Source organism: Aquarana catesbeiana, linkage group LG01 (genome assembly GCF_042186555.1).
Source record: "Aquarana catesbeiana isolate 2022-GZ linkage group LG01, ASM4218655v1, whole genome shotgun sequence".
Lineage (NCBI taxonomy): Eukaryota > Metazoa > Chordata > Amphibia > Anura > Ranidae > Aquarana > Aquarana catesbeiana.
The window spans coordinates 187,029,273-187,052,491 of NC_133324.1; the positions used below are offsets into that span (position 1 = coordinate 187,029,273).

General features: G+C 39.4%; 1 protein-coding gene across 2 annotated transcripts in view; it reads right to left on the reverse strand.

Annotated features, from left to right (window-relative positions):
• TMEM232 (transmembrane protein 232) overlaps positions 1–23,219 on the reverse strand; it is a 384,711-nt gene that overhangs the window by 173,006 nt on the left and 188,486 nt on the right. For both annotated transcript variants that reach the window (XM_073624604.1, XM_073624605.1), the window contains exon 12: positions 21,570–21,817. In XM_073624604.1, the coding sequence (XP_073480705.1) occupies positions 21,570–21,817 (248 nt within the window). The remainder of the gene's footprint in view (positions 1–21,569; positions 21,818–23,219) is intronic.

Consider the following 23,219-nt stretch of genomic DNA (forward strand, 5'->3'; position numbering starts at 1 on the left):
ACTGACAACAGACTAGTAGTTACTTGAACTACCTGCACTACCCAAACGCTTCTCCATTTATCTTATCTATCAAGAGATCTTCATGTCACTCTGACTACAGAGAAATCTACACTTCTGCTAGTGTGAATATCCCAGATTCCCTGTAGCTCTCACTGCTTCCTCCTACTGAACACCATGTAACTACAGGACACAGTGTTGATGTGGAGGTCACCTGGAGAAGTCATGGAGCACTGCAGAGGACAAAGGAGACTGACGCTGCCAGAAGTGTAATTTTTCCATCCTGACTTCACATGAAGATTTCTCATGAATGTATTGTAGTCCTGGCAGCATTGGCTGGGGGGAAAGAAAGAATTTACAATCTTCTTCTACATGTAAGTATTTATGTGATTTTTTGTTTTAAAAACAGGGTTAATGTGTAGACATCTTGCTCTAAAGTAGGTATGCATCTGTATATGCTTTTTTTATATCATGGTAAATCTATACCAGGCCAGTCATAGTTGTTTGTTACATATTTAGAATATGTTTCCTGCTTAGCATTTTGGCAAGTTGGTTGTGCTATACTATTCAAAGCCATAATACAGTTCAGACTGACTAAAAGCAACGGACTCTCATCATAGCTCAACAGTTATGAAGCAGGTTAGTTAACTGAACTATATAATAGACAGCAACTGGAAGGTGAATCTACAAATATGAATCAAAATATAAACTCACTAAGATTAACAAATAAACACGTTCCGGAGGGTCCTCCCGGTGAGTCCCCCCCCCACCCTCCCTTAACTCCCTTCTTCATCCCCTCCCATCTTTTTACTTTTCCCCCTTTTTTTGGCTTTTGTTCTCAGGGAGGATCACATTGTCCACAGTTATTATTACCTCTCTCCTATCAAATTTCAAATATGCCCTCCTCTGCCACTTGTCTTCCATTATCTCTTGTTTCAGGAGTGAAAACCTTCATGCCTTTTTCCCCGTTGATCCTACCAACCCTGCCCACCCTACATACGTCCCCTACTGTTAAACCAACTATGTTACTATGACACGTTTGCTGTATTGATGACAAACATTGCACTTACTTATATTTTCCCTTATCTCTTCAATATTTGTTATGCCGGTCACCGGCACCCACGAAACTGAAGCTTCTTACTATACAACCTCTCTTGTTCGATCTCTATTCTGTAATTCAAAACTGTGTTATCTTGTTGTGCATTGGCTTGTTGTGCATTGGCTTTTTATTTGTACTTACAGTGGGGCAAAAAAGTATTTAGTCAGCCACCAATTGTGCAAGTTCTCCCACTTAAAAAGATGAGAGAGGCCTGTAGTTGTCATCATAGGTATACCTCAACTATGAGAGACAAAATGTGGAAAAAAATCCAAACAATCACATTGTCTGATCTTTGAAAGAATTTATTTGAAAATTATAGTGGAAAATAAGTATTTGGTCAATAGCAAAAGTTCATCTTAATACTTTGTTACATATCCTTTGTTGGCAATGACAGAGGTCAAACATTTTCTGTAAGTCTTCACAAGGTTGTCACACACTGTTGCTGGTATGTTGGCCCATTCCTCTATGCAGATCTTCTCTAGAGCAGTGATGTTTTGGGGCTGTCACTGGGCAACACGGACTTTCCAATCCCTCCAAAGGTTTTCTATGGGCATGAAATCTGGAGACTTGCTAGGCCACTCCAGGATCTTGAAATGCTTCTTACGAAGCCACTCCTTCGTTGCCCGGACAGTGTGTTTGGGATCATTGTCATGCTGAAAGACCCAGCCATGGTTTAATCTTCAATGCCCTTGCTGATGGGAGGAGGTTTGCACTCAAAATCTCTCATCCATTCTTTCATGTACACGGATCAGTCCTCCTGTTCCCTTTGCAGAGAAACAGCCCCAAAGCATGATGTTGCCACCCCCATGCTTTACAGTAGGTATGGTGTTCTTTGGTTGCAACTCAGCATTCTCTCTCCTCCAAACAAGACGAGTTGTGTTTCTACCAAACAGTTCTACTTTGGTTTCATGTGACCATATGACATTCTCCCAATCCTCTTCTGGACCATCCAAATGCTCTATAGAAAACCTCAGATGGGCCTGGACATGTACTGGCTTAAGCAGGGGGACACATCTGGCACTGCAGGATCTGAGTCCCTGGTGGCGTAGTGTGTTACTGATGGTAGCCTTTGTTACGTTGGTCCCAGCTCTCTGCAGGTCATTCACTAGGTCCCCCTGTGTGGTTCTGGGATTTTTGCTCACCGTTCTTGTGATCATTTTGACCCCACGGGGTGAGATCTTGCGTGGAGCTCCAGATCGAGGGACATTATCAGTGGTCTTGTATGTCTTCCATTTTCTAATTATTGCTCCCACAGTTGATTTCTTCACACCAAGCTGCTTGCCTAATGCAGATTCAGTCTTCCCAGCCTGGTGCTAATCTACAATTTTGTTTCTGGTGTCCTTCGACAACTCTTTGGTCTTCACCATAGTGGAGTTTGGAGTGTGACTGTTTGAGGTTGTGGACAGGTGTCTTTTTTACTGATAACAAGTTCAAACAGGTGCCATTAATACAGGTAATGAGTGGAGGACAGAGGAGCCTCTTAAAGAAGAAGATACAGGTCTGTGAGAGCCAGAAATCTTGCTTGTTTGTAGGTGACCAAATACTTATTTTCCACCATAATTTATAAATAAATTCTTTCAAAAATCAGACAATGTGATTGTCTGGATTTGTTTCCACATTTTGTCTCTCATAGTTGAGGTATACCTATGATGACAATTACAAGCCTCTCTCATCTTTTTAAGTGGGAGAACTTGCACAATTGGTGGCTGACTAAATACTTTTTTGCCCCACTGTATATCATTTCCAATACAATGTTTTTGGGAAAAAAAAAGATTAACAAATAGTTTTACTTTAAAGTCAAAATAACTGTATGGCGTGTGTTCTTTTCAAGAGAAGAGTATTCATTTATAAAATATGAAACAGACAAAGATATATTAGCCCTGCATTTATCACTGCATGTGAGTTAAATGAAGGACAACAAATGCAAAGTAGCAGGTAAATGTTACTGTCAAAACCAAAGTACTTGAGGCTAAATTGGTGCTTCATGGAGACAAATTATATTAACCTGCTAGTAGCAGCTGAAAGAGGGCCCACAAGAAAGCAGTGAGTCACTTATAAACAAAATTTGACACAGATATGTATGAGCATTATTACATTGAGGAATGATTGAGCGTTGGATTTCTGTCTCCTGAAAAAAATAGAATAACTTGAAAACTGAAATAGAGGGATTTTTCCTTTGCTAGAAAATGTTTTATGTAAAAAGAGAGCAATTAACATTTGTGTTTATAATTTGCATACACAACTAAATGCAGCGCTAGGTTTGCCATGAGACCCACTTTATTCCTAAATTGTTTGTTTTGAATCACTGTGGGTAAAGTCAGCATAAGAAATCAAAATGAAAAAAAAAACTTTTCCTTGTACCCATTGTGCTGTCAACTGATCAAGAAGCAGTTAAAAGAGAAACATAAAATGCTCACGAAAGAATCACCATTGTATCAGAATTAAATTAATTCATAAATGTTTGCCCATCCACGTGGGTGAAAAGTTGGGCTGAATGGTTTGTAGCCTCTGATTCATAACCCACTGGTATTTATTACTGCCTACTTGTGAGAGAGTGTAAGCTGATACGGTACAGATTAGGAGGCAGAGCAGAGCTGATAACAGACCATGAGGGAAGTAAGAGAAGACATACAGTAATTACTATTAAACAAAGATGGAGAAGAGGGTTCATGAGTTGTTCATGAGGGAGGAGTCTGTTAATGGCGCCGAGTAAGGGAGTGCCGTAAGATCCCAGGTCTCCAGCCCTGCGAGCCCTCGCCGATGCAGTAGCTGCTGTTTAGCAGCCAGCCTGGCCTTCCAGCTGATCGACATTGATTCCCCCCCCCCCGATACTGGACTTACGTGGGAAGTAAGGTAAGAAGCTTTCCTGTGATGTTTGAGGTGGGGAGAGGAGTAAGTGACTGAAGCTGTGACCTGAAGACACAGCGGTGGATCCCAGCGGCGGCGTGGATGGCCGGAGCGGCTTCACCTCCCCCCACTTACCTCCGGAGATTACGGAGATGACGTAAAGACTGCAGGCTCAGGTCCAACCAGGAGGTGTAAAGGGAGAGGGGGTGTGAGGGGAGTGAGCGTTGGATCGGGGCATCAAGAGCGCTGTGAGGTCCTTCGCTTCCGTTGCTCTCCCACACCTATCCCCTGGCCTCAGCGCTGAGTAAAGTACCTATAGCGGCGTAAAAGAATAAGAGGGAAAAGACAAAGAGCAAACTACCTTAAGGAAAAGGAAGGAAGAGGGGAGAGGAGAAAAGAAAAGAAAAAGAAAACAGAGTGTGAACTGTCCCAAGGACTCAGCTGGGAGATCATTTAAGAACATAATAAAAGAGAAAATAGAAATCTGCGCTGGAAAAGGAGGATGATCCTAGCCCCCCCTCAAGTTAAGTAAATTGCTGCATTCATTTGATAAGTGTTTATTTTCCTAGATGGATATGTATGGAATAATGTGAGAATCAGATGTTGTGAAGGGGGATTCTGGTGTCCTCCCCTCTTTGGTGTTTATAATTAAAATGGAAAGGTACTACCATCCACCCCCAGATAAGTAATAAGCTGTAAATAGCATTCGATTGTACATATACTGTATCTGCCTGTAAGAAAAGAAAAAGAGACCACTGACTTTCAGTACCTGAATATTGTTTTGGATGTGATAAGTTTTAAGACGATTGCTAATAAGGATATAATTAAGTAAATAACAGCTGCCATTTAGGTAAAGAACTGTATTGAAAGCTGGATAGATATTTTTTATAACCTACAACAATCTATAGCATTTAAAGAGGACTGATTTAGGTAAGTGAAACTGGTAGGGGAAATTGTCTGAAGCTTAAACCCCAGTTACATAAATATTTTTTTTTGCTTCCCTCATGAGGGGCAAAAGTGGTGGGGGTGGAGGGGTGGTGGCAAAATCCCCACGCCCCAGTACAAGTCCCACTTCTGGTCCGATGCATAAATATGTAACCCAGGGAGGAGAGGAGGAAGGGGCAGCTAAGGCAGTGGAAAAACAACAAAGTTCTAAAGGAAGACTATTGGAAACTAAAGAAAAAAAAGATAAAAAGAGTCAGATAAAAACAATCATGGATAACAGTATAACTCCAGATAACAGATCAGAGCAAGAAACTGAAACCGAGATCCTCCCTAGAACAACAGGCGATCAGAAAACGGTCCAATTACCAATGACAGACATGGAAAGAATGTTTGCGGCGTTGGAAAACTCACTAAAATCAGAAATGACAAAACTCCATAAAGATATGGGACACATGCTCGCCATGAGGAGGTGGAAAAAAAAGCGGACATGCACACAAGAAGAATAAAAGAGTTGAAAGGAGAAATTAAAAATTTAAAACAAGAACAACAGGAACAGGCGTATAGATTTGAGGACCAGGAAAATAAGGAAAGGAGGAAAAATCTAAGAATCCGTGGACTCCCGGAATCGTCCCAAACAGAAAATTTAAAAGAGGTAATTGGGCAAGTTTTCAACCTGACAAGCACTAACAAAGCAACAAATGAATTAAAGATTGAAAGAGCTCATAGAACAAGAAGGCCACTGGGTCTCCAGAGCGAGACCCCGAGAGACATTGTAGTCCGTTTTGATAGCTTGGAAGGAAAGAATCAAGTTTGGAAAAATTTAAAGGGGAAACCACCAATTGTATATGAGGGAAAGGAAATTCAGATTTTTCAGGACCTATCCCAAGATACTCTGAGAAGAAGGAGGACACTAAAACCGTTATTAAAAACATTGTAAGAAAATGGACTTCAATATAACTGGGGCTTTCCAGCGTGCTTAATTGTTAAAAGAAATGGAAGAACTATAAAACTGAGATTCCCGGAAGAAATTCCAGACTTCTGTAAGACTTTGGAAATTCCCCTACCAAAAAACTCGGAAGAAACAGCTAAAAGATTAGATAGGCAGACTGGGGATGAAGCACATTGGCAGCTAGTTCACAGGAAATAGACTAAGAGGTGAAAGGAAGAGGGGTTGGGGGGCTGGGGGGATTAGGTGGAGGGGTAAAATAAGAGAATAAAAGAAGGAGGCATCGGGGGGTGCGGGGAGGGGACCTGGAGGAAATGGCGCTTTTTGCTGATACCCCCCTAGCCATTGGGGAGAGTGTGGTTCAAGGAGCCAAACAGATTTCCACCTCAGGTAAAGGAGTAGGGATAAGAAACCCCCAAAATCATATGGTACCTACTCATGACCTTTTCGTCAAATGCGCAAGGGCTTGGGGCTTGGGGCTTCGGGGTGGGGTGGAGGGTGGGGAAAGGGGGGGTGGATAGAGGGAAAGGAGTTAGGAAACTGAATGGGAGAGAGGATAGGGGAGGGTTTAGGATTGTCTCACCAAGAAAATTGTGTTGCCTGACCGACCTCTTGGACGGAGGGACTTGCCCGGGTGATGGCCCTTGGATGGGGGCCCCCCTGTATCCCTTCTCAGGGCATGGGGGGCCCTCCTTTGGGGGGGCATGCGGGTAACCAGAGTCGTAGATGTAAGAAATAAATAAAGTTAAAATTCTGACATACAATGTCCGAGGGTTGAACTCACCCCAAAAAAGTAATCCTGTGGGAATTGAAATGACTTAAGGCTGATATAATCTTTCTGCAGGAGACGCACATAATGCAGGACTCAAAAGTTAAAATATACTCAAAAAATATCCCAATATGGTACTATGGAAAGTCACCAATTAGAAGATCAAAAGGAGTCGCAATTGGGTTCGGAAAAAACAGTGATTTTGTTATCGAAAAGATAAAAGCTGACCCAGAAGGACATTTTCTCTTCCTTACAGGGACAATACAGGATACAAGGTATACATTAGACATGTGCATTCGTTTTCGTCCGAATGCATTTTCGTCCGAATTTCAGGTATTTTTGTTATCGTTTTAACAAACGATAACGAAAGTGCAGGGTCCGAAAAACGAAAGATCCGACATAAACAAATGCTTTATTTTCGTTTTCGTTGCTACAACAGTTCGATAGATAGGAGATTCGACATGATGATGACAATAACAATCTGTCCATCAAACCTGTGGTCGAATGTGCCTAACCTTAGCTCTATTAGTCCAAGATTATTCTACATAGAGAGAAAAGATTCGACTTAGAGAGAAAAGATTTGACGTAGGGAAGGAAAGATTCGACGTAGGGGAGGAAAGATTCGACGTAGGGGAGGAAAGATTCGACGTAGGGGAGGAAAGATATAAATAAAAATAATGATGATGATGAATGTTATTGGCTGATTGTAACCAAAGAGGAGGAGCAGTAAAATAGCTAGAACTAAGTACACATGTACTTTGGCTTATGGTGTCTGTTGAAAGTTCTAAGAAGATTCAACGGAGCAGGTAAACTATAAGGCGTCGCACAGTTTTAACATTCGACAGACACCATAAGCATTCAATGACAGACTCGACCTTAATTAGGATTTTCGGACGAATGCAAAAGATTACACATATTTTTCAACAGTCCATAAAATATATACTAGATTGGACTATGTTATGTTGGAACACAGACTACTGGAGGAAGTACTGGAGACAGAAATTGAAACACCAGCACTCTCAGACCACTCCCCAGTTTCTCTGCAGATGAACCTTCGGGGAGAGTCTATGGGAAGAGGTACATGGCGAATCAATGAAGAGTTACTGGAAGATGGAGATACTGAAAAAATTATAATAGACGAGATCGAAAAATATTTTTGGGAAAACGACACCCCAGACCTGTCAAGAGCAACCCTATGGGAGGCGCACAAATCTGTTATTAGGGGAAAAATAATATCTATAGGAGCGAGTAGGAAGAAGGAAAAGGGAAAGAATATGCTGAAACTTCAAAACTAAATAACCTGGAACAAAGACATAAAAAGGAATTCAAAAAGGAAATATATCGGTCCCTGATCCTAAAAAGAGAACATCTAAAAGAACTGTTGGAAAAGGAAGACAGAAAGGAAAACAATAGGGTAGTAAGTGAGAGATTTAGGATGGGTAATAAAGCAGGAAAATATCTCGCGAACATCCTAAGAAAAAAGAAGACCTTAAATTACATATAGAAGATAAAAAATGAAAAAGGAGAAATAAAAAATAAAAAACTACGGATATAGCACAAGCCTTTGCACAATATTATAGCTCTTTGTACGCAATAAAAAAGCAAGAAACAAACCAACAAGCAGAAAGAAGAAAATCCAAATCTACTTAGCATAAGCTAATCTACCAAAAATTAAACCCGAGATTTTAATGGACCTAGACGGATTTACGATCAGATACTATAAAAAAATTCAAGACCAATTGATTCCAAGGCTGTGTGAATATCTGAATAAAATAGGAGAACAAGAAGATATCAGAAAAGAGTCACTTTTGGCACATATCATTATAATACCCAAAGAAGGAAAAGATAAAGTTAACTGCTCAAGCTATAGGCCCATTGCTTTATTGAATACGGATACAAAGCTTTATGCTAAAATACTAGCTACCATAATAAAGAGATTGATGCCACTATAGATAAACCCGGACCAGACTGGGTTTGTTCCGGGTAGAGAAGGAAGGGATAACAGCATAAAAAATCTTGATGTTGCGAAGAAAGAATATCAACATTTCCCCAGATCTACTCCTGTCAATCGATGCAGAAAAAGCATTTGACAGGGTAGACTGGGGATTTATGATGACTACGTTACAACATCTTGGTTTGGGGCCTAAAATAATGAAGCGGATTAAGAATCTCTATAAAGGGCCTACGGCAAGAGTAAGGGAAAATGGTAAGATGTCACCAGTGTTCGAAATGTTCAACGGAACGCGGCAAGGATGCCCGCTCTCGCCTCTTCTATATGTACTGTCACTGGAGCCTTTCCTGGCGACCTTGCTAAACAACCGAGGGATAGAGGGGGTGAGAGTAGAGGAAAAAGAACATAAAGTCGCGGCTTATGCCGATGATATCCTTGTGTACATGACTAAGCCTAGAGAGACCCTGTTAAATATCCTGACAGAAGTGGATAAGTATGGTGAACTTTCAAATTTCAAAATAAACCCCATAAAAACAGGAATATTGAACCTCGGAGTAGGAAAAAAAAGACATCCTGGCCCTTCAAAAAGAATTCCCATTTACGTGGGTAAAAGGGGAGCTACCCTACCTTGGGATTAAATTAACACCATCACTTGAGAAAATTTATCCTGCAAATTACATTCCATTATTAAACGAGATCAAGGCAGAAGTCAAGAAGATAAATATACAATCAATATCTTGGATTGGAAGAGTCAACACGCTCAAAATGGTAATATTACCAAAAATATTGTACAAATTCCAAATGTTACCAATAGGGATCCCACAGAGCTTCTTCAAAACTATACAAAAAATATTGACAAAATATATTTGGCAAAATAAAAAACCAAGACTAAAATTTGCATTAATTTCCAGAAAAAGACAGCACGGGGGTTTAGCAGTAACTGATATCTTTAGGTATTACAAAGCAGTAATCCTAGCACGTATGATTGAGTGGACAAAAGAAAACAAAGGAAAAAAATGGATAGAGATAGAAAACACTTTAAGTAAAACCATGCTTCACAAAAATATCTGGATTTCAAACAAGTATAGAACATTAGATCCATTAGATACATTAAGCTCTGTACGACATCAATGCCATTGAAAGGAGGTATCTCGAAAGTTTATGAGTTCCTGACGGATCTTGAAGGACAAAAAAGGCCTTCCTTCATAGAAAAGTGGGAAAAAGAATTGGAAACAAATTTGGAAGAGCAAATAATTGAGAAAATGATTGCAGGAGGATATAACCAAGCATGGGACATAAACAACATTGAGATGAACTATAAATTCCTGGTCAGGTGGTATACGACACCTGAGAGACTCCATAAAATTAACCAAGAAGGATCACCCTTATGTTGGAGAAATTGTGGACAAAAAGCCACAATGATACATATATGGTGGGATTGCCCGAAAATTAGTGTATTCTGGCAGGAAGTAATCATAAGTGTACAGGAAATAACGGGCGAGAAGATAGAAAATAACAGACTGACTTGTCTGTTTCACAACGCTAACTCTCCTAAAAAGCAATACATGAAAAAAGTAACGTCAAAACTACTAAATGCTGCAAAGGGATTGATCCCAAAAAATTGGTTACAGTGAAAGCCCAGATTTAAGAGAATGGTTCAAACAAGTGGAGCACTATCACAAAATGGAATTACTTTGTTGTAAAGATAAAGGGCAACTAGATAACTGTAACTCTGTCTGGAATGGTAAAGAAAAACCTCAGACAGCTATTGGCAGAAGAAGTTGGAAGGTATAGGATCTTAAGAGGAAATAACATCTGGGAAAGGAGGGAAAAATTTAACGGTGAGGCGGGGGGGCGGGTGGAAATTAGAGAGGGAGGGTCGTAGGCGGGTGGCGCAGATTGGGAAACATTTTTACAGTTTTTTGCATAAATAAAAGAAAGGAATTCCTGTTTTCTTTTTTTTTCTTTATAACGATGCCACAATGATGTGAACTTGAGAAGGGACAGGTCTTTGAAGAAACAGAACAACAACTGTTTTGTAGATCATGGGGGCATAAAGGAGGTAGAGTGGAAGTTGGTCAAGGCAGTGGAGGTCAGAGAAGAGTGACAGCTGCCCATTGAACATTGTGGGAGGCATCAAAGTAGTTGCTTACCAGGGAAGAAAGAGGAAGGAAGCAGTAAATCCTAAGCCCAATGCCAGAGTGGACAGAGGAATAAGAGAGGAGATAGTGGGTGCTGATCATGGAGAAGGGATGAAGGTTAAGCATAATCTATTCATGGACCAATTGTATAATAAGAAAATTAAGGCTGAGCCTTTCTTTTGCACAAATACAAGCACAACCTCCCATCAGAAATAAACACTTATATCTATATATACTTTTCTTTGGTACTTTGGGTTGTCTATGGACAGCCTATAAAACTGTGTGGCTTTATAGTGAGCCTGAGTAGGACTGCCCATTCACGTTCCTGTCATTGTGCTAAAATGTCTTTATTAAGGCTAGAAGCCAAGAAGTAACCTACAGCACCCTACGAGCACCCTCACTTTATAACAGTGACAGCAGATGAAAAAAAAAGTACACTCCTAGCACTGCCTCTTTAAGAAGTGATAGGACAGATGCAAAAAAGTTAGTATAATGTTTAAGTAATAATGAACATAAATTTACAAATCTGTAGGGAGGAAAATTAGGTTAATTATATATATTTCATTACTGTTACATCACTTTTGAAAATCCTATAGTGTGATGACCAGCATTAGATGCAAACTCAAATATATGAGAACATTAGCAATTCAGATGACTATCCTTTGCATATATGATTTTTACATCTCAGTAGCCTTTCTGTCTTAAATGCCTAGAATTTTAGAATGTTCAAGATTTATATGATGGGGCACATTTCTGTCATTTGTTTGAACATTTGTTTCAAATCACTTTTTAAAATGATACATGAAAGGATTGAGTGGAGTAAGAGCAGCTAACATTACTTACATGGAATAAGATCACAAAATACTAATTATTTTAGTTCTGTGTCTCTGCACATTTCAACATGCAGGAGATACATGCATATTCTAATATGCAATGCATACTGGCACATAATGCTATTATTTTGCAGGGGAAAGTTTTTTTGTTTTGTTTTTATTGCAGCCGTATACTACCGCCTTAATTATCCCCCCCCCCCACCCTTTTCTTCACTTACTCTCTATCTCTCTTTTGCTCTTCTATCCATTTTGCACTCTCACCCCATCTTTTTTATCGAATTTTCTTTGCTCTTTTGTTATTTAAGTGTTTCTGGTTCATAGATGTTTTAAGAAAAATTTTGGCAACAATTAATTTAAAACTGGGTTTGGGTTGTTTGTACTTTCCTAAGCAAATGTCATACAACAGATCTGTTCAAACAAATTAATCCACATTTGATTGTGTATGAACTGGAAACATTGTTCTTACACCTATTCTTTTATTAATATTCTCTATAAAAAAGATCAAAAACAAACAGTGCAAAAAAATTCAATATGCACAGTATTAGGCAAGATCTTATCTAAAAGTCCTGCTGTTTGCAATCCTGGAAACTATTTTAAAAATTGCCAAATAAGAGCAGAGTAAACCTTTTCTTAATACAGCAAGTCTTTGCCTCTGAGACCTTTTTCCTTGCCAGTGGGGCCTCCTTATGTTCCCATTTTATGTGCAAGACTATCAACTATACAGCTGCACTATATTCAAAATGTTTTAAATAATTCATGATTGGAAAAATGAAGATTTTCATTTTACAGCTTTTAATGAAGTGAAGAAATAAAAGATGAACGTAATAAAAAAAGGAAATGAGATACTGTACTATGTATATCCTTTTAGTATTGCTGCAATATACTGTATGGTGAATATGTAATTACATGAAAATGTAACTTTTTTCTATAACTGCAGGTTTCTTTTCCTTATCTGACATATTTACAATACAAAGTCCTAAGCTAGAAGTGATGGTCTTCATAAATATGAAAGTTATAATATTATAGAGAGTGATATAACAGTTTCTTTTACAGAAAAATGAGTAGAGATCAAATACAAAGATTCATTCTGCACAGATTCAACGCCACCATCTCAGACCAATGTTGGAAATGTCAACAAGCCACTGGCGATCTCCTGCACATCTGGTGGGATTGCCCACCAATCCAATCCTTCTGGAAAATGGTTCATGAGCAAACTAAAAATATAGCCTCGTACTCCCTAGACTTCACACCTGCGCAGTTCCTACTCCACCACAATGTCTCAAAAAACATACCATGTCAATGCAGCTAAAATGTGCATACCTAAACTATGGGGCACCCCCAAAATCCCCTCTGTGTCAGATTGGTACAAATGCATAGATAAAATAGCTGTGATGGAAGAACTCATTTCAATCTCACAAAACTCCCCACAAATTCTCATCTTTATGGGCATGTTGGAACCACTTCCAGTCCTCCGAGGAATATTCACAGACAATGGGCTTTCCCCCCTCTAACCAAATCTACATCATTCTTCTTGTAGCCACCTTAATACCATCCATTACATTCAGCTCTTTCTCTGAATGCCTGGTACAAAACCCTATACCCACCTTTCATACTTATTATCACATAATGCAAATCACAAAACTCTCTTTACATTCCTAGATGCACACACATACCAATAAAAGTAAGATCCCAGTCTTATATCTAGCATCACCTGCATTTAATAATTACTTCTCCTTTCTCTCTCATCATGCGCCTTCTACCTAAAGTTTCCTACCTCCTCCAACCCCCCCCCCCCCCTTCACTCATAAACCTCGAGTACAAGACCTGATCTTACTGACATGCCTGTGCTGGACACACGCATTCACACACAAACAGATCATTCCATTAGAAGACCTACTCTCTTAAGTGCTCCTAAAACACTGGAATACCTACCTGGTTTTACCTATAATTGACAATAGATAATAAACGAAACATAATCATTCGAGATACCTTGCTCAATACCAATTTTAGATGCTCCATGTTACTCATTAAGTTGATTCTTAATCATTATATCCTCATTGTAAAATTTCAATGGTTTTTGTTGTATCTCACCAGTGTTTAATACCTGCTATGTATAAAATGTAACAATCTGATATTGCTCTTGTTAATGCAATATACTCATATAATGTTCTTGTACTTCTTTTCAATAAAAAACATTTACTAGTTATGCATTCATTTTTCCCACAGTGTTTTAATCCCTCAATTATTTCTCAAACGGAAAAATCTGTGTACTTTTCTATGTGCGTCAATTACTAAGGGACATCATAGACATTACAATATGACCATAGAATCAACATTTTTTTTTAAATTATTATGGGTATTTATATAGTGCCAACAATGTATGCACTCCTTTACATACTGTGCATTCCAATCAGTCACATCAGTCCCTGCCCACAAGGACCTTGCATCCTAAGGTCCCTTTCTCACCTGCATACATACATTCACACCCATACCAACTTGGACATGAGCTAATTATTCTACCAGCATGTCTTCTGAGTATGGGAGGAAACCAGATTACCCAAAGGAAACCCACACAAGCACGGGGAATATATGCAAACTCCACACAGATCCAGAATTCAAACTGGGGACCCTAGGGCTGCAAAGGCAGAAGTGGTAAACAATAAGCTACCCAAACAAAACTAAATAATATAAGAACCTATCTAATCTAGCTAATCAATTTGTATCCCGCCAGGCAAGTCCTGGCACTACATAGTTGTTGGTAGATCTAAAAGAGATTGTACAATCAGATTCCAACCGGTGTGGTAAACTTTTTGTAGCTACATAACAATACTAAAATCTCATAAGATTGATGTCTTTGTATCACATTACTTTTTCTGTCTTCACGCAGTTGTGTATCAGTAGCACTTGCATATGTGCATACGTTACTACATTGCAGTTCCATTCATTCACACATGTTAAATTGCTCACCAAACTCCTATTTTTCAGAGATTCATCCCATGGAAGTAAACCCCATAAAATGACTGAGAAAAATTACTTAATATTTGCCAAAAAATCTTCTAAAGTAAAGTTATTCTTCACTAAGATGTTCAACCTCCCCAAATTATGTAGCCATAACTCAAGAAAGCTGAGATTTAAGAGGTAGATTTGGAAATCACTAGCCAATAGAGAAATATAATTTTTTGTGCTCACAGTAAAATTCTTTCCTCATGAAGAAACACTGCTTTTGATTGAAGATCAATCACAACCAGTGGGTTATGTGACCCATTTCCAGGAGAAAGATGCTAGGTGCAAAAAAACTAAACAGGCAGCTAAGAGGACAGCTCCCATGGGTGGCCTAATCAGTGGGATGTCAAAAGTACCCAACAAGAGGGGTGGGCAATAGACCAAAAAAAAAAAAAAAAGATGAGCCCTTACATTATAAAAATAAATTACACTGCTGACTGTAAAGTTTTGGAGTCAAAGCTAGCATAAACTGAGGCAACCAGATCTACCTAATAAAACCTAGTGAATGTATGAACAGAGGACAAGGTTGCGGCATTTCAGATTTCCAAAACCAAGTCCTGATGAAGGACGGCACAAAAAGTGCTGACTGACAGAATGTGCAGGCACAAAAGAGGCAACAAACAACAGTCAGTCCAATAGAAGAATGAGGTAGCCTGAAGGTAAACTCTAATGACCCTTATCACATCTAAGGTATGTAAAAGAAACACCTTAGGATTAAAAGGACCTGGAAAAAGAGATAGGAGCACAATATCATCATTAAGGTGAAAAGCAGACACTACCTTAGAGAAAGGAAGAATGAGGTTATAAGACCACCTTGTCCTTATGAAAAATCAAGAAATAAGATTTACAGGACAAGGCCACCAAATCAGAGACACATCTGACATGTCTGCAAGGTCTATTAAAACAGAAAGTCCCAAGAAAAAAAATTGGCGGCCTGACAGGTAGAACAACAACATGGGTAGTTCTCAGAATAAAAGTACAGATTAAGGACTGACTTGTCAAAAGGTGTTGAAATTAATCAGCTAAAGGAAAAACCTGACCTTTAATTGTACTGACAGCCAAATGCTGGACCACACCTTGTAGCAAAAAGTAAATGATCCTTCTCACAGAAAAAGCTCACTTAGGATTACCCTAAGGCTTACACCACTGGAGGTATTATTTCTAAGTGCAATGGTAGATTTTGCGCAAAGTAGTTTTATGAGCCTGTAAAATGATAGGAATAACCAACTGAGACAGGCCCTGGTCCCTCAGTACTTAAACTTCAACAGCCATGCTGTCAAAATAAGCAACTGTGGATGACTAGGGTCTTGAGAGAGAATATCTCAATGATATGGAAGGTGCAAATGTTTGTCTGCAATGAGACTAATACGGTTTGCATTCCAAGCCACTTGAGGCCAAGCTGGATAATAAGACCACCTTGTCCTTGTGAAAAATCAAGAAATAAGATTTACAGGACAAGGCCACCAAATCAGAGACACATCTGACATGTCTGCAAGGTCTATTAAAACAGAAAGTCCCAAGAAAAAAAATTGGCAGCCTGACAGGTGGAACAACATGGGTAGTTCTCAGAATAAAAGTACAGATTAAGGACTGACTTGTCAAAAGGTGTTGAAACTAATCAGCTAAAGGAAAAACCTGACCTTTAATTGTACTGACAGCCAAATGCTGGACCACACCTTGTAGCAAAAAGTAAATGATCCTTCTCACAGAAAAAGCTCACATAGGATTACCCAAAGGCTTACACCACTGGAGGTATTATTTCTAAGTGCAATGGTAGATTTTGCGCAAAGTAGTTTTATGAGCCTGTAAAATGATAGGAATAACCAACTGAGACAGGCCCTGGTCCCTCAGTACTTAAACTTCAACAGCCATGCTGTCAAAATAAGCAACTGTGGAAGACTAGGGTCTTGAGAGAGAATATCTCAATGATATGGAAGGTGCAAATGTTTGTCTGCAATGAGACTAATACGGTTTGCATTCCAAGCCACGTGAGGCCAAGCTGGATAATTACCAGAAGTCTTTGCATATTAATCCTGCAAAGAAGTCTGGGTAGAAGTCGTACAGGAGGATAATATAAATATGTAATTATTCCATTCCTTATTAGACAAGCATAGTACAACACCCGTGGTACACAGCCATAAAGTAAAAAACTGTGACAATGGAGCCAAAAATACAAATGGGACACAAAAGCTGAACTGGATGGACTATTGTCTTTATGTAACTATGTAACAATAATAGCCATACAGACAACCTCCGGGATCCAGATATTTGGGGCCCTGGAGGTGTAGAACAGAAGTGCATAGAAGTGTGAAAGGGTAGCTATTGTCTGTGTGAAAAGACAGGGTGGTCATCATGAGTTAGAGTGGGAAACAAGAGACATGGACACAAATAGCTAGACTTGGGAAACAAAAAGTATCAGTCAGTGTCCACATAGAAGAAATAGTCTATGGAGGGAACTCCAGGAGCTAAAGAAAAACAGGTCCTTACTCCTCTACTGTAGGCAAAGAAAATTATGTTCTCTGATAGTTGGGGGGGGGGGGGCTAAAGTGGTTCTAAAGTCTATTTTTTTTTTTTTTACCTTAATGCATTAAGGTAAAATACTCCCCACTAACTGTTCCCTCTACCCTCCCCAAACACTTGCCTGAGTCCTGTCAGCAATCCCAAGCTGTCCTGGCTTCAGCTCTTCTTCCTTCACTTCCTGGTTTCACAGGAATTGACTGCTGTCAGTTAAATCCCGAGAGAAGGGAGCCAGGGATGTGTCCGAACCACACTGTGTGTCTCTTTGGATGCACACAGCCCAACTTGGTAGAGCGCGTATGGGTGCCCCTATATACCAAGGCTGCATATGAGGGCACTGCAGGAAAAACGAGCAAAGAATGCTGGCAAATGGCTCCAGAAGAGGAGGTAAGAGACCACTCTGTTCAATACTAATACACAGAGAGGGGAAGTTTAAAGTCTTTTTATTATTTTAATGAATACAAAAATAAATAAAAAATAGGCTTTAATATCACTTTAAACCACCCATGGGAGTTGTTCTCATAGCTGCATGTTCAGCTGGTTTACATCCAGTGTCCTACTCCTGGAAATGGGCACAACTTACTGGCACCAATGTGTTTTCAATCAAGAGTCTCTCAATTAAGGTAAGAGGAAACAAACTATCAACCACAGGTTTGAGGTGTTCGCTGATTACTGGGTTACCGGTGAGCAAAATATTTTATGCAATAGGGATGCCAGAATGACAAAAGCCCTGACAGAATAATGTCTTTTATGTGTCAAGCACATTTACATTTTTTTCATTTTCACATCCTTTCCAACTGTTGAATTTCATATTTAAAAACATATTTTAACACATATGTTAAAACAACTGCAATGAGCAGAAAGTGAAACACATTGTGAAACCTTTACATGTCATTCATTACAGGAACACAAGTGTATTATAACTAAAGTGCTTAGAGCTTTATTTCACATTAGTGTCATTTAGTGATGTATAACTTTGGCTGTGTTTAATTTGGGTAAAGTACTTACTGAACCAATGACAGTGATATCTCTATAGTTAGAAAGCATTAAAGCTGAACCCCAGGCAAACAGTTATATATACAAATGAAATACTATATATATATATATATATATATATGGATTTCTATTTCTGTTCATCCAAATTTGAAAATTTGAGATTTACACAACTCTGCCACAAAACACAAAACACAGCCCTGTCTGGCAGAGAAGAACTGATTTTTCTCTGCTGCAGTTAACTAACATTTATTCTACATGTCATATCTCTCCCTGAGCCTGTGGCTAGGCAGTAATAGAGAAACAGACTGATGAGCTCATCTCTCTGCCACTCTGCTCTCTCCTCCTATCAGCATGTTTTTAGTTAACACATGAGTACTGCAAAATAGCTGACTGCCCCATGTTGCTGTTTCTCGTAGTCTAAGTTCTGATGTACCAGGATTACAAAAGGCTGATACTAAGTCACTAAGTCACTGCTTACATTTGAAAAACATACATTTAACCATGTATAAATGAATACAGAGCTGCCTAATTTATCCTATATACAGTATCTGTCTTGAGCTTAGCTTAAATTAAGTTACTTTGCTCTGATTGCTATTAGGGCCTATTCACATCAGTGGGCACAATTTATGCTCTGTATACATTGTGTAAGGGTGGTGCAACGTGCTGCTATGATGCATCACACCTATTAAATTTTTTAAACTTCATTGAAATGTCACAAGATGTGGTGTAGTGCGTTACAACATGCTGCACCGCTTGGAAATGCAACCTACTTTTTTACAGCACAGATCAATATACAGTGCCTTGAAAAAGTATTCATACCCCTTAAAATTTTCCACATTGTCAGGTCTGGGCTCAGCCCTTCCTTCTCAGAGCTGGCCGCTTAGCTGTTGGCTAATTGCCAGCTCCTATCTCTCCACAGGTACTCAGCTGTTGATGATATCCTGCTCGTCCCTCCTGCCTACTTAAGCTGTTCAGCCCAGTGGATCTCTGCCTTTGCCTTGGTCAACATCACAGAGACTATCACCTGCGTTCCTGTTCAAAGACTTGCTTTGCTGAAATCCCTTCTGGCTCCAGATCCTGCTTGCTGTTCCACTACATTGATTCCTGACTTCTGGTTTAGCTGACTATTCGTTCCGGTTACCTAACTTTGTGTTTTTTTACTATGTTTGTTCTTTTTACTTTTATTATTAAACAAGTGTGATTTAACTGTACTTCTGTCTCGGTCTGATTTCATGGTTTCTGACACATTTTGTCATGTTACAACCAAAAACGAAAATGTATTTTATTGGTATTTTTTGTTATAGACCAACACAATGTGGCACATCATTGTAAAGTGAAAGGAAAATGATAAATAGTTTTCAAATTTTTTACAAATAATTATCTGAAAAGTGTGGCGTGCATTTGTATTCAGCTCCCTTTACACTGATACCCCTAACAAAAATCTAGTGGAACCAATTGCCTTCAGAAATCATCTAATTAGTAAATAGAGTCCACCTGTGTGTAATTTAATCTCAATATAAATACAGCTGTGCCGTGAAGCCCTCAGAGGTTTGTTAGAGAACCTTAGTTCACAAACAGCATCATGCAGGTCAAGGAACACACCAGACAGGTCAGGGATAAAGTTATGGAGAAATTTAAAGCAGGGTTAGGTTATAAAAAAAAATATCCCAAGCTTTGAACATCTCATGGAGCACTGTTCAATCCATCTGAAAATGGAAACATGGCACAACTGCAAACCTACCAAGAAATGGCCGCCTACCTAAACTGACAGGCTGGGCAAGGAGAGTATTAATCAGAGAAGCAACCAAGAGGTCAATAGGAACTCTGGAAGAGCTGCAGAGATCCACAGCTCAGGTGGGAGAATCTGTCCACAGGACAACTATTAGTCCATCACTCCACAAATCTGGCCTTTGTGGAAGAGTGGCAAGAAGAAAGCCATTGTTGAAAGAAAGCCATAAGAAGTCCCTTTTGCAGTTTGAGAGAAGCCATGTGGGGGACACAGCAAACATGTGGAAGAAGGTGCTCTGGTCAGATGAGACCAAAATTTAACTTTGTTGCCTAAAAGCAAATTGCTATGTGTGGCAGAAAACTAACACTGCACATCACTCTGAACACACCGTCCCCATCGTGAAACATTCTGGTGGCAGCATCATGTTGTGGGGATGCTTTTTTTCATCAGGGACAGGGAAGTTGGTCAGAATTGATGGGATGGAGACAAACACAGGGCAATCTTAGAAGAAAACCTGTTAGAGTCTGCAAAAGACTTGAGACTGGGGCGGAGGTTCACCTTCTAGCAGAACAAGGACCCTAAACATACAGCCAGAGCTACAATGGAATGGTTTAGATCAAAGCATATTCATGTGTTAGAATGGCCCAGTCAAAGTCCAGACCTAAATTCAATTGAGAATCTGTGGCAAGACTTGAAAATTGCTGTTCACAGATGCTCTCCATCCAATCTGACAGAGCTTAAGCTATTTTGCAAAGAAGAATGGGCAAAAATGTCACTCTCTAGATGTGCAAAGCTGGTAGAGACATCCCCAAAAAAGACTTGCAGCTGTAATTGCAGTGAAAGGTGGTTCTACAAAGTATTGACTGAATGGTGGGCTGAATACAAATGCACACCACACTTTTTACATATTTATTTGTAAAAAATGTTGAAAACCATTTATCTTTTTCCTTCCACTTCATAATTCTGTGCCACTTTGGATTTCCAGTGTGAGACCATTTCGTTTCTTATCCACTTTGTGTTGGTCTATCACATAAAATCCCAATAAAATACATTTACATTTTTTGTTGTAACATGACAAAATGTGGAAAATTTCAAGGGGTATGAATACTTTTTCAAGGCACTGTAGTGCATTTGTGTGAATCAAAACAATAGGATTTAAAGTGCTGTAAACCCCTACATATACCCAGTTAAGTGATCAGTCTCAGGTGATACCAAGAGATTAATAAAATCCTCCTACATAAGTTGCACCTGTTCATCTGCAGCCATTTTGTCCTGTAGACCATTCTAAAACACAGATCAAAGGATTTTTCTCAGCTCTAGAAGGCAGGGGCGGGGATCTGATATTACACACACTGCAGAGCTAGAGCATAAGCATAGAGCTCCCTTATATCTGATAGCTGAGTGGAGAGAAGGGGCACACATCCCTCTACACACTGATAGCTAAGGCTATGAGTCACCTGCTATGTGCTGGGGGGGGGGGGTGCAGCTGTATCCCTTGTGGTTGTTGGGTCAGCTTAGAGTTTTTTCAGCGACTCATGCAAATAGCAATGGTATCAGATATCAGAGAGGAACCACACTTGGTGCTTTGGATTCAGGCAAGAATACACTATAGAGGGATGTTCCTTTTCATATCTTTTGTTCACTTTTCATGCCTGAGGTTTTATCTTGTCTTGTGTTGGGACTGTGTTGGGATACCCTTCCCACTGCAGGCCCCTATAAGCTAGGGTGAAGGAACCCTTATGGTACCTGCTCATTTCTCTTTGTATATTACCTGAAATTAAGAAACCGCTCCATACCTTAATGAAGGACGTGAAGCTTTCTTCTGCATGCTGTATTCTTTTATGTGTGAGCCTTTTTTTGTCACATGGCTCCAACTGGCTTTCCTTGGAGTTGGGACACTGTGCACCACAGTAGGCAGGAACTGCTGTGACAGAGCTCTGGCAAGTCTGCATCCCACATACTGAAAGAAGGACAGGCTGTCAGGGGCTGATGGAGTCTTAGCACTTGTGTTAATAAAAGGATTTGCTGGGCCATTCACTTCAGCCTTTTAGAAAGAAAACATGAAAAAAATAGCTGATTTTAGCACCATTGAAGACAATTATGGGAGAATTGAAAAGACATGAAAGCGTTAACGTGTGATCAATCTCAATGCATGGTATCAATTACTAACAAATATTTGTATTAATGGCTCATTATACACTATATACATGTGGGGGGTGCTAACAAAAATTTGACTCTTCTAAACTTAGAACATGGAGCAGATGCTGCTTCTTATTTTCAAAAAGGGTGCAAGCCCCTTTGTTAATTGGGAGCAATCTGACAGGCACAGCACATACAACCGCTGGCAAAAATTATGGAATCACCAGTCCCTGAGGATGTTCCTTCAGTTGTTTATTGTTGTAGAAAAAAAGCAGATCACAGACATGGCCAAAAACTAAAGGCATTTCAAATGGCAACTTTCTGGCTTTAAGAAACACTAAAAGAAATCAAGAAAAATCATTGTGGTGGCCAGTAACAGTTAGATTTATAGAACAAGCACAGGGAATAAATTATGGAATCACTCTGAGGAAAAAATTATGGAATCATGAAAAACAAACAAAATAACACTCCAACACATCACTAGTACTTTGTTGCACCACCTCTGGCTTTTATAACTGCTTGCAGTCTCTGAGGCATTGACTTAATGAGTGATAAACAGTACTCTTCATTAATCTGGCTCCAGCCTTCTCTGATTGCTGTTGCCAAATCATCTTTTCCGGTTGGAGCCTTGTCATGGACCATTTTCTTTAACTTCCACCACAAATTTTCAATTGGATTGAGATCCGGACTGTTTGCAGGCCATGACATTGACCTTATGTGTCTTTCTTCAAGGATTTTTTTCACAGTTTTTGCTCTATGGCAAGATGCATTATCATCTTGATAAATGATTTCATCATCCCCAAACATCCTTTCAATAGATGGGATAAGAAAAGTGTCCAAAATTTCAATGTAAACCTGTGCATTTATTGAAGATTTAATGACAGCCATCTCCCCAGTGCCTTTACCTGATATGCAACCCCATATCATAATTGACTGTGGAAATTTGCATGTTTTCTTCAGACAGTCGTCTGCATAAATCTCATTGGAACGGCACCAAACAAAAGTTCCAGCATCATCACCTTGCCCAATGCAGATTCGAGATTCATCACTGAATATGACTTTCATCCAATCATCCACAGTCCACGATTGCCTTTCCTTAGCCCATTGTAACCTTGTTTTTTTGTGTTTAGGTGTTAGAGATGGCTTTCTTTTAGCTTTTCTGTATGTAAATCCCATTTCCTTTAGGCGGTTTCTTACAGTTCGGTCACAGATGTTGACTCCAGTTTCCTCCCATTTGTTCCTCATTTGTTTTGTTGTACATTTTCTGTTTTCTGATGTCTTCCTTGGTCTACCAGTATGCTTGCCTT